The following is a 23,726-nucleotide window of genomic DNA, read 5'->3' on the forward strand; positions in this document are numbered from 1 at the left end:
GGGTCTGCTTGCTGGTGGGCATCATGCAGTTAACTTCTTCCGCCTGGTGGAGGTTTCAGTATCTGCAAAACGGCTCAAAGGACATGGCTCAGAATATGATCTATAGTCCTTGGGGAGGAACCAGAGGTCCTTGACTTTGTTTAATGGCTAAACTATTACTATTTTTTTGTCTTGCTTGACTGTTTTCCTTTGTTTCTATATTTTCTCACTTCTCTGATTAAATTTGCTCTTTGAAGGCCTAGGAGGCTAAAGCTTTTTTGCAAATAAGAGGCAGGGGATATCAGGGAGGGATCTGTCCCTGGGAAGGTCCCCCAAGGTCCTGCTGGGTTTCAGGCGGTAGTGGTGTCTCAGACTGATTTGCTGCTGTAATGAAATGCCACAGACTGGGTGACTTATAAACAACAGATATTTATTTCCCATAGTTCTGGAGGCTGGAAAATGTGGGTTCCAGAGTGGTCGAGTTCTGGGGGCGAGGGAGGACCCTCTCTCCGGGTGCAGACTGCCGACGTCTTGAAGTTGTATCCTCGCATGGCTAGTTCTCTGGGGTCTCTTTTATAAGGGCGTAAATCCCATTCATGGGGGCTCCAACCTCACGACCTCATCACCTCCCAAAGACCCTACCACCTAATTCCATCACATTGGAGGTTAAGATTTCAACCTATGAATTTGAGGGGAACAAAAAGATCCATTCCATCATTGCAGGTGGGAATGGTAGGGGGTGACATTGGTCATTAGTACAGGTATCACACCTACTTAAGTGGACTTAGCCCAATGTGTAGGTAACACATCTTATGGACACGTGACTCAGTGGGACCTACTACTTCATAGTTAGAGAGTTTCTCTTTGGGGTGATGAAAAGTTTTGCAGAAAGGCAGTGGTGATGGTTGAACATCATTGTGAATGTAATTAATCCCATTGAATTGTACACTTAGACATGATTAGAACATCAAAATGTATAGAGATATACACACGCATGTGTATATATGTTCATTTGATTTCACTCAATTTAAGAACTGTTTGAGGCAACATCAGAATATAGTACCCCGTGCATTTTTTTCCCAAAAATAAAAGAGTCCAGATTCCATCTAGAGACACAAAAGGAACAGAGACTTGCCGGTACTTGAGTTGAACATAAAATTGGTCACAATTTCTGGCAGATGAAGCAAAAAGGAAAGAGAGAGAGAGACATACTCGGTTCCAGGATTTTTGTGTCTGGGTAGAGAGAACTTTTCCCTTTTCTTCCTGCCTCTTTATGAAGAGCAGTTATAGGGTTGCTGATAAAAGAGGAGGCGGTGAGGGAAGGTTCCATGCCCTTTTTTCCTGCCGAGGCTGGCAGGTTCACCGATGACATTAAAAATAACAAACCAAAGTCTGCAGTGACCTCCCTGACCAGTGACTCTGCCCCTTATATTGTGACTGCCAACACTCTTGAACCTAGAAAAAACGGAAGGAGGGGAAACATTTTCTCCATTAAGCTTCAGAGAAGAAATATCCCTCCAGAAGCATTTTAGACTTCTGACCTCCAAAACTGTAAGATAAGAAATATGTGTGTAGGGTGTTCCCTGGTGGTCCAGTGGTTAAGACTGCACGCTTCCGCTGCAGGGGGGCACAGATTTGATCTCCCTGGTCGGGGAACTAAGATCCCACATGGCGTGGCCAAAAAATTATTAATTAATTACTTAATTAAAAAACATACTTTAAAATGAAAAATGAATTTAAGAAAGAAGATAATAAAAAAAGACGTATGTGTGTATTAAACCACTTGGTTGGTGGTAATTTGTTACAGCAGCAATAGGAGACTCCTACTACATACATGATTTAGTTTTTATTTACTGTCCATCTACACACAGTAGAACATGAGTTTCAGGTGGTCAAAGATCTAGTTTTATCCCCTTCATAAATGGTGGCTTTCTCTTCACCATAAGGCCAAGCAGTGCCTGGAATATTCCAGAGATTCATGAAGTTCTGTTGAATGAGCTGTCCATTAACCCCATGTGCTTGTTAATATTTAATCTTTATTACATTTTCATTATCTTAAAATCTGTACTTTTCCCACCGTCGACTCCAGTTCTGCTTCTGCTTTTGCTTTTCGGCCACTGCAAGGTAAATGGTTGAAGCACAAGTTTGTGAGGTGTAAAAAGTTCTTAAATAGAAAATTGGCACACTTAGAGTTGTTTAACATCTAATCTGTAAGAACAGAGAGTTACCTTCTTCCTGAGATGAATTTGCCCATATCGGTGTTGTTCTGTGACCCATTTAGTGTTTTTTGCTATGTTACTTCTTTCAGGGAGGAGGCTTAATTCCTAACATCCAAATTTCTCAGTAAAGCCTTCCCTGCATCTCCATGTGCCCCTAGGAAAGAGTTATCAAAAATGACAATGGCAGTTATAACAATAAATATTTGTACAGTAAGAGAGACAATGGGATTTTGTGACTGCTCACAAATTCGAAGTCTGTCCTTTTTCGTGGACACAGAATTGCAAAATCTCATCTCGAGCACTTGGTGAAATCCTCTTCCGGTTTGAAAGCATACAGTTTCAAAATTAGCTACCGTTTGGGGTCTTGTAAGAAGAAAAGGTACTTTAATGGGGCTTAGAAAAGGCATCTCAAGTATGCATTGTGGTCGAGGACAACAGGAGTTTGAGAGTCATGGGCATGGGAACCAGCCATCCTTGGAAAGAAAAATAGCAGAAATGTCCCCAAAACACTGATATTAGGAGAGTTATAATATATAGTAACTGAGAACAAGGCAAAGAGCATGGTCAAAGCATTCAACGAAAGGGACAGTTTTTGTGTGTGATACATGGACGGTATATACACACTCATTGCTGGGAAATATCACCTTCTTTCTTCAATAACCTTTCCGAACTGAAACTAAACATTCTATTGGGATTTTAGCCCTTTTATAGGTCATTCTGTTCACTTGTTGCTAATGTGTTATATCCTCTAAGATTGTCCCAGTGGTTTTCTTAATTAAAACAGTCGTCTTCTTTTTTTTTCTACAGTGTTGTATTAGTTTCAGGTGTACAGCATAGTGATTCAGTTACATATTTTTTTCATATTGTTTTCCATTATAGGTTATTACAAGGTATTGAGTAGAGTTCCCTGTGCTATACGGTAGGACCTGTCGTTTATCTATTTTATATATAATAGTGTGTATATGTTAATCCCAAACTCCTAATTTATCTCCACCCCCCTTTCCCCTTTGGTAACTATAAGTTTGTTTTGTATGTCTGTGAGTTTATTTCTGTTTTGTAAATAAGTGCTTTTGTATCAGTTTTTGACATTCCACATATAAGTGATATCATAGGATATTTGTCTTTGTCTGACTTATTTCACTCAGTATGATCATCTCTAGGTCCATCCATGTTGCTTTAAGTGGCATTATTTCATTCTTTTATATAGATGAGAAGTATTCCATTGTATATCTATACCACATCTTCTTTATCCATTCTCCCAAGGCAGTAGAAATAAAAACAAAAGTAAACAAATGGGACCTAATCAGACTTTTTACACAGCAAAAGAAACCATCAACAGTCTTCTCAATCATGTTCCAAGTTTCCCAGAGAAAACCAGCATTGGAAAGCTTGGGAATATTTCTGGACACAGAAAACATTATGTGAGTTAGTAGACATCGCTGGCGTTTGATAGAGATGAAAAAGAATGCGTGGTTTTTTATTATATTCAGTTGTGATCATCTTATGGATAAATGAGAACAAACCAGATTAATTCTTGTCTGCCCACCGACGATATCCAACAATAAATACTAGGAAACCCCACTACGATCATGCTTGTTTTGCAATTGAGGATAGAACAGAGCAGCCTACTTTAAATTTGTTCACTTTAAGAGGAATTATCCAAATCCTGTTTCACATTTGTAACATAGAGGTGTATGTCATCTTTTTTTCTTAAATGCAATTTACGGTACCCTGAATACCATATAGGTACTAAATACATATCTTATGTATGTTTCATAAATATACTGTGTTGGCAAAACGTATGACTTACAATCCTAATAAGTTTTAAAATATTCTTATTAAAAACAAATTGAAGCTCACACATGAAAAAAAAGATTTTGTGTAAGTTTTTAAAATATCTGTGGAAATCCACTCTAATGTATCATTTTCCCTCAGCTTTTAGCACATTACTTGGGTCATTGTGGTATATCATAAATGTTGTTTGAATAAGCATCTCCATAATTTTCCCAGCATGAATAAGCCTGCGATATACATTTTGCATTGCCTTTCTCTTTAGACTTTAAGCACCTCATAAAAACTTAATAAACAGACTGTAAAGAAATATCTGTCACCTTCATGCACAATTATTCACCAGCCACATTTGCAGTCGAAGAGCACATGAGGTTTATCATCTGCATAATCTTAAAGACTAAGTCTAAGTAGACCAGTAATCCATTTTCCCTACAGACCCATTTTATTTATCAACAGAGACCTCTCCTCACTTGCTATATGTGTTTCTCGTATCAAGGAAATCAGTCTAGTCGGTGACTGTTTTTAAACACACACTGTCCATCAGACACAGTGCAGTTAGGTCCCCAAGCTATGTTATGTGTTGGATACTTACTCTTCTCAATTCCACAGCTGAGAAAAATGAAGCTTTGAAGTCTTTTATTTTTTATTTTTTTCAATATTTTTTATTGAAGAATAGTTGACTTACAGTGTGTTCATTTCTGCTGCACAGCAAAATGATTTAGTTATACACACATATACATTCTTTTTCATATTCTTTTCCATGATGGTTTATCACAGGATATTGAATATAGTTCCCTGTGCTCTACAGTAGGACCTTGTTGTTTATCCATTCTGTATATACCAGTTTGCATCTGCTAACCCCAAACTCCCAGTCCATCCCTCCCCCACCCCCTCCCCCTTGGCAACCACAAGTCTGTTCTCTGTGTCGGTGAGTCTGTTTCTGTTTTGTAAATATATTCATTTGTGTCATATTTTAGATTCCACATATAAGTGATGTCATACGATGTTTGTCTTTCTCTGTCTGACTTACTTCACTTCGTATGATCATCTCTAGGTCCATCCATGATGTTTCAAATGGCATTATTTCCTTCTTCTTTATGGCTGAGTAGTAGTATCCCGTTGTATACATGTACCTCATCTTCTTTATCCATTCATCTGTCGATGGACATTTAGGTTGTTTCCATGTCCTGGCTATTGTAAATAGTGCTGCAGTGAACATTGGGGTGCATGTATCTTTTTGAATTATGGTTTTGTCTGGATATATGCCCAGGAGTGGGATTGCTGGATCATATGGTAGCTCTGTTTTTAGTTTTCTAAGGAACCTCCATACTGTTTTCCACAGTGGCTGCACCAACTTACATTCCCGCCAACAGTGCAGGAGGGCTCCCTTTTCTCCACACCCTCTCCAGCATTTATTGTTTTAGACTTTTTGATGAGGGCCATTCTGACTGGTGTGAGAGGTGATACCTCATTGCAGTTTTGATTTGCATTTCTCTAACAATTATCGATGTTAAGCATGTTTCCACATGCCTATTGGCCATCTGTATCTCTTTGGAGAAATGTCTGTGTAGGTCTGCTGCCCATTTTTTGACTGGGTTGTTTGTTTTTTTTGTTGTTGAGTTGTATGAGCTGTTTGTTTACCTTGGAAATTAAGCTCCTTGTCAGTCACATCATTTGCAAATATTTTCTTCCATTCTGTAAGTTATCAAACTTACAAGTTTTTGCACGGTAAAGGAAACCATAAACAAAATGAAAAGGACTCTGAAATCTTGGGTAATAGCCCAAGGCTTTCCTGTAGATTCAAATCCAAGGCTGACTTGACTGATTCCAGTACAAGCAATAACCGGGCTATGGACCTGCGGGCAGATACCCTTCCTATAGAGTGGTCAGTTCTATCATAGAAACTCACTTAAAGCAATTTACTGACTTGAGAGAATTGAGACCCTTAGGAAAATGTTGAAAAGGGACCCGCATTGGTGGAGGGAAAGAGATAAAATGGCAGTGCCTGTATCTGCCGGTGATTGCTGCGTAAGGGGTTGGACCAGGGAGGTTACAGAGCTGGTCTCCCTCCGGGTGGCACTGTACCCCATGGGCAAATAGTGGGGTTGGATGTGAGGCCACATCTACAGGAGGAAGGCAGCTTACAGGATCCAAGCAGCCCTGTAAAGAACATCCTAGGAAGAGATGGAGAAGAGTGAATATACAAAGGCAAAGAGAGATAGAAAGGCAGGGCATATCCCAGGGGGCAGTTACGTGTCATGTGGTAGATTTGTAGGCTAAAGGGCGTGTGTAGAGCATGTCCAGAGATGTAGAGGTGGGACCACAGGGAATGGCCCTGGACATCCCACTAATGCATTTGACTTTAAAACAAGCTTGCTCTGTGTGTGTGTATGTGTGTGTGTGTATGATTGCTAAAAAAGCAGTTGCAAGTTGGAAGAAAAAGCACACAGATATTTAAAATTAAGTGTGAAAATCACCTGTAGCTACCTTCCTATGGAGAAATGCTATGAACTGCTTGATTTCCTTTCAGAGTTTGTATTTCACACACCCATTTGATGATGTTCATAAAAATCAGATCATAAGACACAGTATTCAGCAACTCATGGTTTTATGTGAAGAGAACTTGGATGTGGTTCTGTGTTTACACATTTAAATACTCTATCATTTTATACACACAACGAGCCTCCCGTTATATGGTTTCAGCCAACAGAATTCATGCAACAAATCTCCTATTCATGGACCTTGAGATTCCTGTCATCCCTATTTTCAAAATTATAATCAATAAGAATTGATTGGATTCTTGCATGGCTATTTCTATTTGTAGATCCTTGCATGACTTATTTCTGTACTTTCAGATAGAGATTTTTTTATAGAAAAAGCATTTATGGAAATAGAACTCGTGGGTCAAAGGGATTCAGATTTTCATTTTCATGAGTTTTGTCAATTTGTATCCATTGGGGAGCGCCATGATTAGATTGATACTGTAGAGATGGATTGGAAGCAGCAAGGTTGAGGCAGTGAATTGGAGCTCTTATCTCGGGCACTGTGGGTGCAGAATCCTAGGAGTGATGAGGTGTATGAGCTATTCAAGAAATCAAACCAAAAGGATCTGGCAGCCAGTAGAGCTTGAGTCATCAACAAATCTGGAGAAATAATCAAGGATGAGGTTTTGAACCAAAAAGAATCTAAAGTTGGCTCCTCAAAGGGGGTTTGGTTCCAGACTGGCTATTGCCAAATTTTCATCATCATGAAACATGTTTACCAATTATCTTCACCTTTTCATTGGCATTGTGTAATAAATAAACTGTTTATCACTTTGTATTTTGTTTCCAGAATATAACTGGTTTTAGTTTTGTGAATCCATATAATTTCAACTAAAGTGCTTTAAGACATCTGTGCAGCCTCATTCTAAATCATGCTGTGGGGATAGAATAGACTTTATGAAAACAGTGCAGGGAATCCCACATGGGCCCCAGGTTTGGAAACCTATGCTGTAGAAATCGTGTGTCCTTCATAAGCATCTTCGATTTATTCTACGGACATTGGAAATAGCTCTGTGTGATACTGAGCTGATGATGAGATACCATAGAAGCGGCATCAGTTATGACTCGTGTCATAAAAACAGACACAATTTCAATTAGCTTTGCCTATCACGCCTGCAGAATTTGAATGCATACCCCCTTCCCTTTCATCCTATCCTTTAGAATCTGTGCCCTTTGGTTAAGTCATAAATGGTTCCAATAAGAAAACTTCACTTTCACCTTTGTAATAAACGCACCCAGGGAGTAATTTCCTGTAAACATCAAAGAATATAGATGTGCATTTATTGGCCTGTTTTTCACATTTCTACCTCTGCTGTGATTCTCATTACACAGATTTCTGTTTGGGCTCATTTGTGTGACCTAAAGTAAATTCTGTCTGTTCTCATTGAAACAATTTCATTTAAACATTTCCTTTTTGCTTTTACTCCATTAAATTAAATATTGTGTGTATGAATACACACACACACACACTCTCTCTCTCAAATACACACGCACACTCAAATACACACACACATATATATGTGTGTATGTATATATATGTGTGTATGTGTCTGTGTGTATATATATATATATATGTCTGCACTCATATATATACAAATATGAGGAAGGGATTCTGATATAATAAAGGCTAGTGATTTGCTGTATTTTGCAAATGCTCCTGCTACTCCAAAGAAACCAAATAATCAAAATAGGTCATTATGCAAACATATACATATATATGCACACATACATAGAATTCTTTTAGAAATATAGTTGAGACCCTAGATTAATTCTGCAATTACAGGTGAATACACACCCTAAAAATATAAAAGATATTTTTCTGTATTCACTTAGTAATTATCATCTGTTTAATGGTCATCAAAAAAATGCCTACTCTGCTTATGTAATTAATTATTTCCTAAGAGATAAAATCCTTTGTGGCATTAAAGTCATGTTAAAACAAACCAAAATCCAGCCACATCTGACCCCTCTGGGTTTCTTACTGTTGACCTGAGTGAACGGAGAACCATGTGGCCTGGAATCATTCTCCTAAAGCCCTGCAATTCAAATGAACGAGAACCATTTAGATCATGATTGGCTGTCCTAAAACCCTGAAACTTTCTATTCTAGAGCAATATTAAGACCAAATACAACATACGTTATGTTCATTTCATTCAGCATGCAGGTGGGAAATGGGATTTTGGTTTTTGAAGCATCTTTTCCATGAACCAAGTTTTAAAATAGCCACTCAGCATGTCCCGTGTATTTGTGCATTTTGTTCCTTCCACTACTTTGAATGAAACTCAGCATCAGTCTAGTCATTAATCTGTGTGAATTCAAATGGCCTCTTTTGTGCGTCTCTTTCATTGTTCGGTCGTGTGTGCGGAGTGGTCATGGCTTACTGCTTGACAAGCTTCAGTTCAGAGACAGTAAACCTCAAAAACCAATGTTTCATCAGCCGAAATGCTGAGAGGATTTGGGGTCCATGAAAGGAGCTGTTTGTTTAAAATCACTGGCATCAGCCAGTCAAGGAAAGTTACGTGCTCATCTGGGAAACTGACTTCTGCGGATGCTTCGATGTCTGGTAACGTGTGTGTTTGTTTCCCAGTTGATGCGCTGCTCTCATGTTGTTGTTCATACAGTCCCACGCTAGGAAACCCACACACATCCTCTGTCTGGGTTATATCAAACACCGTGTTTTGACAGTCAGAATCAGAAAAGGGAACATAAAATGACTTGCATTCATTCTCTCCCTGCGGTGGGGACTCTGACCTGCTTATCATTTCAATTTTAAAAAAGAACCAAAAAAACAAACAAACAAACAAACAAAAGCAATTCCTGGAAGTTGCAATAAATGAAGATTTCACGGCAGACGCTATGGAAACACCAGCTTCCGAAAAACCCACGTTCCTTTGCTCAAGTTCAGAGACACGTGGAGAGCTGTTTCCCTCAGGACTTCTGGAAGGCGAGCAGAATTGCCAAGATCAAGGCTTTCCAGGGGCTGCTCTTAGGAGCAGTCAGATTTGCCAGGGTATGGAAGATGAATGAGCCCGCCGTCGGGGAGGTTTTAGAAGCCGTGTTTTGCCGGGGACGGAGGGGCTCTGATTTCATAAAGCCTCGCGATATACCATCTGTTGCAAACCCTCCCCATAAACAGTAAGCGACTAGGTCATTCCGTGAAAGCAGAGAGTAGGAGGGAGGTGGGCAGAGGACGGATGAGTTAAAAACAGAATAGTTCTGCCAGAACATTCCAGGAGCCTTTAGAAATGAACCACCTCTTTCCTGAATGTGGGAAGAGAGGCTTGTCTTATGGTTCTTACACGGCACCCAGGCTGCCCTTATAAGCCCGTTCCGTCCATAAAGTCGCATGAAAGACGCTTTTCTCCCAAGCAGGGCGTGATACATTTTATGGGAAAGCAGGTAAAACGTAAGAGGGGGATGAATGCGGAGGCCCCAGGACATTCACGGGCATGAAACACTAATTAGTAATTGCTCATTAAACACGGAGGGCCTGGAAACATCTGAACACCCCCCTCTCATCAGAGCTAATCTCACTTCCATCCCCAGGAACCTAAGAGGGGAGTGTGTTTGTGCAACGTGCCCTAAATGTTCAACCTGGCTGTTGTCATCTTGCATCTACCTGTAGGGCTAGGCTATCGTGAGCCCCGATTATTGTGATTTTTAGAATAACAGCAACAATAACCCTTCTGGCTGCTTTCTTCTGAACCAGACCATTTCGAATGCCCTCCTGGCTCCCATCTCCCATTTCCCACAGGTACTCAGGCAAGCTCTGGAAGGGAAGCCTCATTCTCCTCAGTAGGTGTAAGATCTCATTCTTTATGATTCTGTTTTAGGTTTTGAGAAGCTGGTACTCCAAGAGCCTCTTGGATTGCCGTCAGCTTTGCTTAGGGATGTGTTTGAAGGCATTGGTTCTCATTTCTGTTATTTTAGGGCTTGGATCAGTCTGTCTTCATATAAACACTGCAGCTGCTTTCCATGGTTATTGAATAAGCATTCGTTGAAATGGGTGAACGTCATGACCCTTGGAATAAAGAAATGGTGCAGAAAGGAAAAATATCATAATTGGGCATTTCGTGTAGGGGCAAGTAAGAATGGGAAGTGGAAAAAAAAAAACCCAGGGCTTCCCTGGTGGCACAGTGGTTGAGAGTCCGCCTGCTGATGCAGGCGACACGGGTTCGTGCCCCGGTCTGGGAAGATCCCACATGCCGCGGAGCGGCTGGGCCCATGAGCCATGGCCGCTGAGCCTGCGCGTCCGGAGCCTGTGCTCCGCCACGGGAGAGGCCACGGCAGTGAGAGGCCTGCGTACCGCAAAAAAAAAAAAAGAAAAGAAAACCCAACTTTTTATGACTTTTTTTTCCCCCAGAAGGCTTATTCAAGACAGATTTGGACATAAAGTTGGATTAAAGTTTGTACAAGTATTTAAGCTTGGAGGATGCTTTATAAAATATTCATAGTTTTGAATCTGAGTGGGAGAGTGTCTCTCCCAAAAAATGCCTTCAAACATCAGAGGAAAGCAGAGTTTCCAGGTCAAGATCTTTTTGCAGTGTGAGAGGAGCAGGGAATGAGATAGGTCTCGAAAACGGATCACTTTGCGACAATTAAATGCCCGTAGTGCCTTGTTTGCAGCTTTAAAAAAAAGGAAGAATTTAGAATTTGATGCCTTGAGTGAAATCTAATTGCTTAATTTACAGAATCCTCCTATTTTTTAAAATAAAATGTACCAGCCCATGCTATTTTGGGGACAGTTGGGGAGATTTGAATATGCACTGGCTTTTGGCTGAGATTAAAGAATTATAAGTTTCTGCATGTAACTGTGATATCTTCCTTATATAGAAAAATAGAGATGCATCCTAAACTATTTAAGTGTGTCATGACATGATGGCTATAATTTACTTTGAAATTTAAGCATTAAAAGGAGTTAAATGAAAATATTAATGAGGAATTCAATGGGAAAAGCAAACCTATACTGGTTTTATATACAGTGCATCCAATCTTATACACAGATGCCGACACACACACTGTTTTGCCCTGAAAAACTTCTTTTAGGAGTCTTTTTTGTTTTCCCAAGGAAAACCAACATATACACAGGAGTGATAACTTAAATCTAGTAAAGTGTATAGGTTCCTGATATTGTCGTGTATTGTAAATATTTTAGATTCATTTTGCCTTATATGTTAACCCCATACAAACCCCCAGATGAGACACTTTATTATAGTGTCAAAAGAAACAAAAAACATTGTAACTCTTATTTACATAATATACTCCTTTCTGCCATGAAAAAGGTGCTACACTGTTGCTTCTCATTTATAGGAAGGAAAAGTAAAGAATGAACAAAGTAAACCAGGGAATGTCTTTCCAAATAGCAGCGATGTTGACGTATATTTTGTAGGTGACCACCCCAAATATCCTGTGTTCTTTCACAGGGTTTTTAAGTACCGGCGACCAGGCGGCCAAAGGCAACTATGGGCTCCTGGATCAGATCCAAGCACTACGTTGGATTGAGGAGAATGTCGGGGCCTTCGGTGGGGATCCCAAGAGAGTGACCATCTTCGGCTCCGGCGCGGGTGCTTCTTGTGTCAGCCTCTTGACCTTATCTCACTATTCAGAAGGTAATAAAAAGCATCCCCACAGTGGGCAGGGAACCCTGGGGCCCAGAAATGAACCCATATTGAGTTCTTATTCAAGGTGCATGCAGGGTGGCCATAGTCTCTATTGAAACCTCCACAGAAAATCCCCCAAGTGACATGCATCCACATCCTCTTCTCTTAACTTGCTTTCTGATTTTTTAAATTGAGGTATGATTGACATACACCATTAGATTAGTTTCAGGTGTACAACATAACGATTCGCCATTGGTATACAGTGCAAAACAATCACCACAGGAAGTCCAGTTAACATCTGTCACCATTTAGTTACAAATTTTTTTCCTTCTGATGAGAATTTTAAGATCTCCTCTCTTAGCCACTTTTAAATATACAATACAGTAATTATTAACTATTTAACAATATATTTTTCTCACTTAGGCTTATGGCAAAGAGCATTGCTTACAATAATTGGAGAAAAATGACCTCTTTAGAAATGCCTACATCCTGCTTTTGCCTGTCTGAGTTTATTTGGACAACTTTAAATTTTATTAACTTCAATTTTCACCTTGGGAGAAGAAATATGAAAGGGAATCAGTATGTGGATGATGGTTCCAGATTTTTAGATTTCATGATAAATGAAGCTTGTAGCCATATGGTTATAAAGTCACGTCATTGATGCAAACTAATTCAGGTTGATTCCTCCGGTCCATTGGTGATGGAGGTTCCCAGCAATATCAGATGAGAGATTTTTAAAAGAAAAATCAACAGAAATTGGGTGCAGTGGGCCTGGAGGCACCTTAATAACTTCCTGGCTCTCCCTTCAAAAATGGAATAAAAATAAAAACAAAACAAGAAAATGCAGCCCTGGGACACTTTGGCAAGTACCAGTGAATATTCATAATAACAGTCTAAATCATCAAGGTCGTGTTATGTTCCCTTCTGTGTCATTGGTTGGTTTAAGGATGTACCACATCTATTTGAACCATTTTTATGAAAAGCACCTGAAACTTTAAAGGAATTATATTTCTTTAAAGAGTCTTATATTATCTTTCTTTAAAGTACCCTAAACATGTTAAAAAAAAAAAAAAAAGGGAAGTATCATCGTGCCACAGGACAGCATCCCATTTTTTTCCTCTCTTCCTACACTACCGTGGACAAGTTGCTGACTCTTTCTGTGCCTTGAATGCTTCATTAGCAAGATATGATTGACGATGATTTTTAAGTCTTGTGAAGTCTGAATTTCTTGATTCTTTATTTCGTAATGACTGAGGAGAGGTAGAATGAAAAGCTTATGTTTGTTTTAACCCTTTATTAAAAAAGGAAAAAGCGAGTAAATTAGATCATTAGTGATAACGATCCCTAGAGCATTTTAGAAAATACCTGTATTTTCCCATTTCTCCATGGATATAATCATGGTTCTCCATTTACAAAATAGTCAGGACCAACTCTAGTAGTAATCAAACACATGTCAGCCAAAACTAATGGGGAAAGAGTGTTAATTCCTTAAATCAGTAGATCAGAAATGAATATGGTAATGCTTTGCATCATTTCTGCAAAGTAGCTCTCTGAAATCAACCCAGCAATAGAATCAAGAATTAATGAACATACCCAGACTGTTGGCCTTAGGAATTTCACTTGTCGTGATATAACTTAATGAAATCAACATACACATGGGGAAAAGGTGTTTTCATGGAGTTTTCTACCACAGCATTCTCCTAGCAAAGAATGAAAGGAAAAGCTACAAGACCAGAAAGACAAGAACATTGTAAATGACATGTGCATTTACTCGAAGGAACAATAATTTGTTTTAAGAATTGTGCTTAAGATATGCATTAACCTGGGAGACATGATATGAAGAGCTCATTCAGCAATCCCTCACCTTGGCCGGGTACCACATTCCCTTTTGACCCTGTCATGGACAGGGATGCCATTTCAAGCAACTCTCAGGTCCTGATGGAGCAGGGGGGAGTTCCTTAATTATGACATCAGTATACTATGCAGATATTGGGCACAGTTACACACAACAGACAATGGGAGGGAAAGCACCAAGAAGGAATGATACTGAAAATATTAAAGTAGCTCCTATTTTATGGTATGAATTATAGGTGACTTTTTCTTTAATTTTTCAAGTTTTTTCCCAGGTTGTATTACTTCCCTACCAAAACACACACACATATACATGGCTACCTCAATCACGGCCAACAGTTATGACAGAGAGAGAAAATGTGTAACTTCTAGCAACATTTTTCTAATTCTGGTTGTCTTCATTTATGAATGTGTTTTAATAGATCAAATATGGACATCATTTCCTTAAGGTGCTTTAAAACATTCACCTTGAGAGCCAGACACACAAGTCAGTACTTGCACATTTCCAACAGAATGGTAAACGTTGGGAAATTGGCCCCAAACGAGCTTGATGATGTGTCAGGCAAAGCCAGATCATTTTAAACAGCTCAGTCTTGTGTGTCATCTGTAGGCAATCCTCTAGTGTTTAGAATCACATTTTCCTGGTTGCAGTCATGTTTTCTTCATCCTTGATTGTTTGTATGACCTTAAACATCGACAAGGCACGGACTTCTGGACTCCCCGCTGAATGCTTTTATTCTCCCAGTGACTTATGAGGCGTCAGAGCTATAGATCATGCTGGAGTTCAAGGAAACTGGCAGGAAGAGATAAGGAACAGGACACCATGATCTTATAGCCTTCCATCTCATACCGGAGTAGTTAAAAATAGACTTTTATTTACTTCTGGACATCCACATGCTAGACTGATCAGATAGGAAATTTTAAGCTACACAGAAGTTTACTCATAAAACAGCCCAAGATTTTTCAAGTTCCTCACCAAACAGACATGTTTAAAATGTGGCAGAATAAATTGTACAAAAGTCTGGGCTTTGAGTGGATGCAACTTTGAAATTAATGATTTTTTTTGGAAAAAAGTTATGTTTTAGTGGGGCATTCAAGTGAAGATTTCTTTAGGAATAGCTAATTTAATGAATTTATTTTAATTGCATGTTTTTAGCACCTTCAGTATATGGAGCGTGGAAATAAAAATGCATTCCAGAATTGATACTCTGAAACTGATTTCAGTGGACCTTCCCCCTCTAATAAAGTGGTACCTGGTTTTGCCAGTAAGAGAAAACAGCCTTTGACCTCTTATGGCCACAAATCATATTTTTAGAGGCCGGGGGTTGTGATTACCCTGAAACTCTTTATTTACGAATTCTGGGGATGGAGACACTAATATTACACAAAATTGGGGAAGGAGAAAGATGTGGTATGTTTTTAGCACTGCAGCTAAAGTGTAACTGCAGTTTCGTTTTCTAAACTCTGTGTGTGCGTGCGTGTGTGTGTGTGTGTGCATGTGTGCGCGTGTGTCTGAGAGCATCCTATAAGACCACTGTCCAGCAGGTGGGGGAGGGGGAAGGATGAGATAGAAATGAGAGAAAGAGATGCCCAATGCACTGAATGCTACAGTACCCAGAAATTCACATGCCCGAGAGACAATCAGAGCCTTCTTTGCCGAGTAAAAGCTGCTTTTCTGTCTTTCGGGTTTTCATTTGCATGTCCACAATTTTGCACCTGCAGGTCTGTTCCAGAAGGCCATCATCCAGAGCGGGACCGCCCTGTCCAGCTGGGCCGTGAACTACCAGCCTGCCAAGTACACTCGGATATTGGCAGATAAAGTGGGCTGCAACATGCTGGATACCACGGATATGGTGGAATGCCTTCGGAATAAGAACTACAGAGAGCTCACTCAGCAGACCATCACCCCGGCCACGTACCACATCTCCTTCGGGCCCGTCATCGATGGGGATGTCATCCCCGACGACCCTCAGATCCTGATGGAGCAGGGGGAATTCCTTAACTATGACATCATGCTCGGAGTCAACCAGGGGGAGGGGCTGAAGTTCGTGGACGGCATCGTGGACAACGAGGATGGTGTGACGCCCAACGATTTTGACTTCTCGGTGTCCAACTTCGTGGACAACCTTTACGGCTACCCAGAGGGGAAAGACACCTTGCGGGAAACCATCAAGTTCATGTACACGGACTGGGCAGATAAGGAGAACCCTGAAACACGGCGGAAAACCTTGGTGGCTCTGTTCACTGACCACCAGTGGGTGGCCCCCGCCGTGGCCACCGCGGACCTGCACGCGCAGTATGGCTCACCCACCTACTTCTATGCCTTCTACCACCACTGCCAAAGCGAGATGAAGCCCAGCTGGGCGGACTCAGCCCATGGCGATGAAGTCCCCTATGTCTTTGGGATCCCCATGATCGGCCCCACCGAGCTCTTCAGCTGCAACTTCTCCAAGAATGATGTCATGCTCAGCGCAGTGGTCATGACGTACTGGACGAACTTCGCCAAAACCGGGTATGTTCTTCTCCCCGTCATGTTGTTTGTCTGGGTCCTCCATGTGAGTGTGGTTTCCATGACTGGCTAGACTGCAGTGTGCAGGCATGCACACACAATAACAAAAGCAGTCCTTTTTCCCCCCAGTGTCTAGGGAGACCTCATTTTTTCTTTGCTCCTGAATTGTTTTCTATCAAGTTCAGATTTTTGCTAAGGTGCTAGATGCATATTGAAAATTTTACACTTGCTACTGGGGTCAGATTTAGATATATTTGGCTATTCTATGGAAAACTGATCCTGGAGTTTCAAATCTAGATAGGACCTTGTCTTGTTTGGTAAATAATAGGGTTATCAAAATACACGTGCCACATGGAACGCATAGCCAAGGAATGAAATAAATCTCATAATAAATATATAGAAATACTGTATATGTATATAATATATATATTATATATGTATATGCACATGTAATAACTCCTAATCTCATAACTGTAGAGAAATCCCGTGTGTGTGTGTATGTAAGATATATATATGCATTTGTATTTATATACATGCATAGGATTTCTCCATTGTTGTGAGATTTATTTTCTATATATACATATACATACAAAATATATTTATTTTGTTTATATATAAATATTTACACGTGTTTATTTCATTAATGTAAATTTCATACATGTGTGTATATCTATCTATAGACACATACAGAAAGCTCATTGGCTAAATAAAGTAGGAAGTAGACAAGAGTTACATACACAGCAGGGTCCACCCGTATTCCACTGAGCAGAGTCTCTGCAAACAATGAAAGAAAAGACTCCCCGGCATCTTAAGGAGCTACAGATATCAGAGCATCTTTTCATTTTCTCTTGTCAAATAACCTAATTGTGGAAATTAATGAGGTATCATTCTGTTCTACCTGCCTGTGCTCCTGTCATTAACCTTGAGTTTCTTGTACCGAATTTACAGTGAAGGTCCTCCCGGCTCTGGAGGATGGAGACTCTTCCTGTGGGTCGCTGCGGGGGGTGGAATTAGGCCCCATACTGCAGCAGTCCTGCAGTGCCTGAGCCTCATGTAGCTCTAATGAGACGATGTGGGGATGCCGGGGATGTGTAGGGGGTTAGCAGGTACCATTCTTTACAATGATTCCAAATACTCTGGTGGGAAGTGGTTTCACGGTTTTGCAGTCTTAGGAAAAAGTGTGGCACGTTTTTTGAGTGGAAAATATGTTGTACAGATACCCACTTTGGACTGTCCCATTTTACAAGTTTGACCTACGAAAGACAGTGGGAAACAGAGACGGTACAGCCGTGCCGGGGAGAGATGCTTGTCTGTCCCCAAAAGGTTCTTTTTTCGACAAGGAGGTGATGGAGGTCCAGTCAGCAAGTATTTTTGAGTAACCCCTGTTTATTAGATTCCTAGGGCTGCTGCAGCAAAGTACCAAAAATGATGTAGCTTAAAACAACAGAAGTGTATTTCACAGTTCTGGAGGCCAGAAGTCCACAATGAAGGTGTCCGCAGGGCCGAGTTCTCTCTAAGACCCATAGGGGAATGTTTCCATGCTGCTTCTTAGCTTCTGGTGCTTTGCTGGCAGTGTTTGGTGTTGCCTGACTTGTAGCTGCATCTCTCCAAGCTCTGTGTCCGTCATACCGTGGCAGTCTCCCAGCACATCTGTCTTTATACGGCCATCTTGTTCTTTTTTATCTTTACTGAAGTATAGTTTATTTACAATCTTGTGTTAATTTCTGCTCTACAGCAAAGTGATTCAGTTATAGACATATATACGTCCTTTTTCATATTCTTTTCCATAATGGTTTATCACAGGATATTGAGTATAGTTCCCTGTGCTGTACAGTAGGACCTTGTTGTTTATCCATCCTATGTATAATAGTTTGCATCTGCTAACCCCAAACTCCCGCTCCATCCCTCCCCAACTCCCCTCCCCCTCGGCAACTACAAGTCTGTTCTCTCTGTGCCTGTGACTCTGTTCCTGTTTCGTAGGTAAGTTCATTTGTGTCATATTTTAGATTCCACACATAAGTGATATCATATGATATCTGTCTTTCTCTTTCTGACTTATTTTACCTAGTATGATCATCTCTAGTTGCATCCATGTTGCTGCAAATGGCATTATTTTGTTCTTTTTTATTTTGACCATCTTCTTATAAGGGCACCAATCATATTGGTTTAAGAGTTCATCCTGCTCCAGTTATGACCTAATCTTTTTTTTTTTAATTTTAATTTTTTGGCTGGGCCGCGCGGCTTGCGGAATCTTAGTTCCCCAACCAGGGATCAAACCAGTGCCCCCTGAAGTGGAAGCGCAGAGTCCTAACCACTGGACCACCAGGGAATTCCCACTATAACCTCATCTTAACTTGACTGACTACATCTGCAATGACCCTGTTTCCAATAAGATCACACTGTGAGGTCCTGGGTGTTAGGACTTCAGTGTATCTTAATTTGAGGGGGAAACAGTTCAATGCATAACCCCTTTTAAAGGCAGGACCAATGCCCAATTGTGTCATAGAACTCAGATAGGTAATGCCTGCCCTTGCAAAGTGTTGCCTTCTTTTGAAGCAAAAAAACCCACAGGAGCGTTTCCCACACCATGGCCATGCCTATCGACTATGACGTCACCATCCAAACCTATCATTAATTCCATAACATCTAAACACAAATCATGACTGACTTTTGTTAAAGCCACCTACTTTCTTTTTCTCTCATGTGTTTTGGGAATAAACTTTATATGATTTTCTTAAATGGAAAGCTAGGATCATTCATCATCAATTTAACTGAACCATTAAAGAAAACTACAAAATCCACATAAAGCCATTAAATTCTCATTAGCTGTTCTTGCCTGCCAAAGGCTCTGAGATGGATTTTCTCTTGTTGTTTAAAAAAAAAACACAAAGAAACATTAAAGGAAATTAATGTCATGAGATGGTAGAGAAATGCTCGCGCCAAACCTGTAGGTCAGCAGGACCTGTCAACGACTAAGTGACGATTGAAAACGTTGAGTGTTCTTTAAAATGTTTTTTAAGATGTTGAGTGCTTTTTAATTTCATAACACTATATTCCTAAAATCACTTTGCTTAGTGCCTGTGGTTCACGCCCCTCATTTGGTGAACACAGTGTTGGAGATGTAAAATAGCTTGGGCTTAATCCCTGGCCCAGTATACTCCTGGGGCCACTAGTGGTGTGTGTTTAGGATACTTTGGGATTTCATAAAGATGCTAAAGTAGTGGATGGGGAAGGAATAAGGACTTAGCTTGGAGGAATAGCCATCATCTGACCAGAGTCCAGGTAGAGATCTCACTGTGGTAACAGGATATCGCTAATGGATGGCCTCGGATGTCAGTCTGAAAAATCTGGATTTTATCCAAGCAGGAGCTATTTTTATTTCTGTGGTCCATGTGAAGCGTAGCTGAAATCGTACTTGGGGATATTAATGCAATGAGTTTTCACAACACATTGGAAAGGTCGTTGGAATGACTCAAATCATCTTTCTTTTTTTTAAAATTAATTTTATTTATTTTTGGCTGCATTAGGTCTTCGTTGCTGCACACGGGCTTTCTCTAGTTGCGGCAAGCAGGGGCTACTCTTCGTTGCAGTGCACGGGCTTCTCATTATGATGGTTTCTGTTGTTTCAGAGCACGGGCTCTAGGCACATGGGCTTCGGTAATTGTGGCACGTGGGCTCAGTAGTTGTGGCTCGCGGGTTCTAGAGCACAGGCTCAGTACTTGTGGCACACGGATTTAGTTGCTCCGTGGCATGTGGGATCTTCCCGGACCAGGGCTCGAACCCTTGTCCCCTGCATTGGCAGGTGGATTCTTAACCACTGCACCACCAGGGAAGCCCTCAAATCATCTTTTAAGGAAGTTACTCAGAACCTCCTCTAACCTGCAATGCAATGTGCAATTTCAAACGTAAATCAGGAGGATCACATTTCAGTAGCTTATGGTTTAACAGAAAATGGGGATTGAGCAAAGTCTAGTGATTTAGGTGTTTGCCAGTGGATGATATGGCTTATGAGGTGCTTGCTAGTTATTCATTGATTGATTTTAAATAGGGTAGTGGCATGATCAGCGCTGTGTGGAGGAGGATTTCTTTGTCCCTAGGGGGCTGCTAAAGTGGTCCAGCTGAGGAGAATGAGGCAGTATGGTGCCAGTAATGGAACAGCATGGGATTAAACCACCTCTCCTGTCATTAAGGGTCTATACCTTATCTGATGCCAGCAAGGGAAGAGCATAGGATAAACCATCCCTGATATCCCAGTGTGAGGTGAGATGCTTAACTCTGTTCTCCAGAACACATACTCAGGCAGTGACCCACAGAATACGATGGAATACACTTGAGTACCGTCCACTGCTCCCTGTAAGCACTACGGAGACAGGAGTTTGGTTCTAAGAATATCCTACCGTATGTCTAATCACAACACATGGCTGAGAAGAACGGGTTACGTTGTGTCAGAACTTGCTTTGCCGTGGTCGCTGGGTGGAACTTCACATCTGCCGCCCCTTGTAAACAGCACCCCGATGAGCCTGACTCTTCACGCGTTTGCTGAGATGAGGTGAACACTGGGGCTTCTTTTTATATGACCAAAGCTCACAGTCCTGACCTTACAGTAAGTAGGCTTAAGTGTAGATATCTCTGGTATGCCAATTTGTTGTTGTTGTTGTTAAGCACAGAAAACATAATGTGGGGGTGGTGTGTGTGGTAGGCATGGAAGGAAGGAAGGAGGGAAGGAAGGAGGGAGGGAGGGAAGGAGGGAAGGAGAGCAGAGAAGGAGGCTTTCGTCGCTAGGAGACGGTTTCAGTAATCCAGGTGAGAAGACTAATCCAAAACAGCGCTGGGAAAGGACAGCGAAGCCAGGGCATTAAGTATTAGGCTAGACCTAAGGCTACTTGGAGAGTTTTGATAAACGAGACGTTATGTCTGGGAAACATGAAAACAAATCCCAGGGGTTACGAACGATGACACAGATCTAAACACTTTGTCACATCCAGCCTCTTTGGGAAAAGGCGGGACGGCGTTGGTTCTGGCCACTCCGTAGAAATCAGGTGCTCGTGGATCCAGGACCAAGGCAATGTGGGTTCTGTGTGGTGGGAGGTGGATAAAATGGGTAGAATGAAGGTCTCTACAGAAGATACGGCTGTGAGCGGTACCTTCACCCTTGTGCATGGAACGCCTCGGAGGCTCTTGGAATTCAGAGATGGGAAGGCCGTTGGCCGATAAGCCAATGTATATTACGTCAGAAGAGCAACATATATCCCAACATGTCGAAATACATTTGTGTAGGTCGAGTAGGTAGGATGACGTAGTTTTCATTGGTTTTCAGATGCCATCTCTCCTTTGGATTTTGCTCATATCCTGTCATCGATTTACATTTCAACTTTTGCTCCATCTTTGCAAAAATCAGGAAACAGACAGGAAAGATGGGTTAGATGGAGTTGCAGTCAAAGCCTGGTTTTGAAAGTGACCTTTATTGCCCCAAAGTATTTTAAGCTCAGTGAAGGAACCTCTCTACCGGTTGTATAGGACGGACTGAACACACACTTCTTGGTGCAGAGGATAGTTTTCTTCTTAGAGGTCTAGGGACACATAGTCAACCACGACATGGTTTTAGGGGTAAGGAAAACCTTATACCATCCAAAGGAGCATCTCAGAGGGTTCACTGGTATTTTTAAAGCGATCATGTTACCCATCTCCCGCAAATAAAATGAACAACAGGACCTTGGAGACGCATTTAACCCTCCACTTCTAAGATGATATCGCAAATGAAATATGGCAGGTGAAAATGTATGTTGAGGTGACAAGGAGTATGGATAGGTATTGAGGTTTTTACTAGAGAAAGAAGGGGTGTCTGTTTCATTCTCTCCTTAATCATTATCATCTTCAATTTTACTCATGGGAATTAAAACATGCCATGTGCTGAAGCAAAGTCTAAACAACAAGGCAGTGGTATCCCGCATAGAGATCTTACTGTCTTTGGGGTGTTCGACACGGGAAAATGATGAACCTTCATAAGCGCCGTGAGTTTATCTTGGTTTAAGGCTTCTGACTGTGCATCTCCAAGAACTTTGATAGATTGTATCGGGCTAAAGCATACTTACCAGATTTTCAAAATCCTCTATTCTCTGAGAACAAAATAAATGTGTTTCCTTACCTTTCAAATGTACACCGAATTCCATAAAAAATCGACAAATATCCTCCATGAAAAGACACTTTCTTTCCTAGATGCCTTCTCTTCAATAAAAGGTCAGTGCAACTAAAAGACCCAGTTCCATGAAATCAGATCCATGCAAACATAGTTGGAATCCTCACTCCCTTTCGTTGCTTTTAGAACAATAAAAATCGATGACAAATTTCTCCGTGACAGATTCCAATTAAATAGGAATTTTCCAACAATGTATTTCAGAAGACTCAAATAAAAAAACATGAGGTGCTATATTAAATCCAACATTTTTTGAAAACATATAAGAATATAAAAATGAATTAAAAGCAGATTATTTTAAAGTTTATAAATGAACACATAAATAAGAAAGCTCATAGTATTAAGACCTATCATTTTTTATATTTTATCATCTCACTAATAAGAGCACAGCAGTTAGTGTGTACTCAGTTATGTGGTAAAATTTCTTTGTCCTGCATATCACATATATAATCATATCTACGATCATATATATACCTATGCATCTATATATGTGTGTGTGTATATAGTATGTAGTATGTACTGTTGTATACAGTATACTTTTATACAGTATATACTGTACACAGTGTGTAATGTATGCACTGTGGTATACAGTATACTTTTCAACAGTATATACTATATATAATTAACAGTGTACCATATATACAGTATATTATGCAGCATACACTATATCTAGTATATTAGTGTACCATATATACTGGTATACAATATACTTTTATATAGCATATACTATGTAGAATATAGTATTAGGTATATTCTGTGGCTATATACAGCATGTTATTTATAGTCCTCTCTCGCTAGCAATTTGTAGGTATTCTAATTTATGCATTGCAGAGAGGGATACTATTTATTGAGCTCTTACTACATGCCAGGAATTTTGTAGTTATTATTTAACCTTTCTCACTTCCTTTCCATCCCAGTATTCTTTTCCACTTTATAGATGAGGACGATGAGGCTAAGAGAGGCTTAAGGATTTGCTCAAGATTTCACAGCTTATAAAGAGGGAGAGATGCAGAACTTAATGTATGGAAATGATTTTGACAA

At 40.5% G+C, this 23,726-nt stretch overlaps 1 protein-coding gene across 2 annotated transcripts in view; it reads left to right on the plus strand.

Moving 5' to 3' along the window:
* Positions 1 to 23,726, plus strand: part of LOC308609616 (neuroligin-4, X-linked) — a 450,486-nt gene that overhangs the window by 423,040 nt on the left and 3,720 nt on the right. For both annotated transcript variants that reach the window (XM_081223341.1, XM_081223342.1), the window contains 2 exons: positions 11,956 to 12,141; positions 15,706 to 16,495. In XM_081223341.1, the coding sequence (XP_081079467.1) occupies positions 11,956 to 12,141; positions 15,706 to 16,495 (976 nt within the window). The remainder of the gene's footprint in view (positions 1 to 11,955; positions 12,142 to 15,705; positions 16,496 to 23,726) is intronic.

The sequence above is a fragment of the Mesoplodon bidens genome, assembly GCF_964165515.1.
Source record: "Mesoplodon bidens genome assembly, chromosome: Y".
In the NCBI taxonomy this organism is placed as follows: Eukaryota; Metazoa; Chordata; class Mammalia; order Artiodactyla; family Ziphiidae; genus Mesoplodon; species Mesoplodon bidens.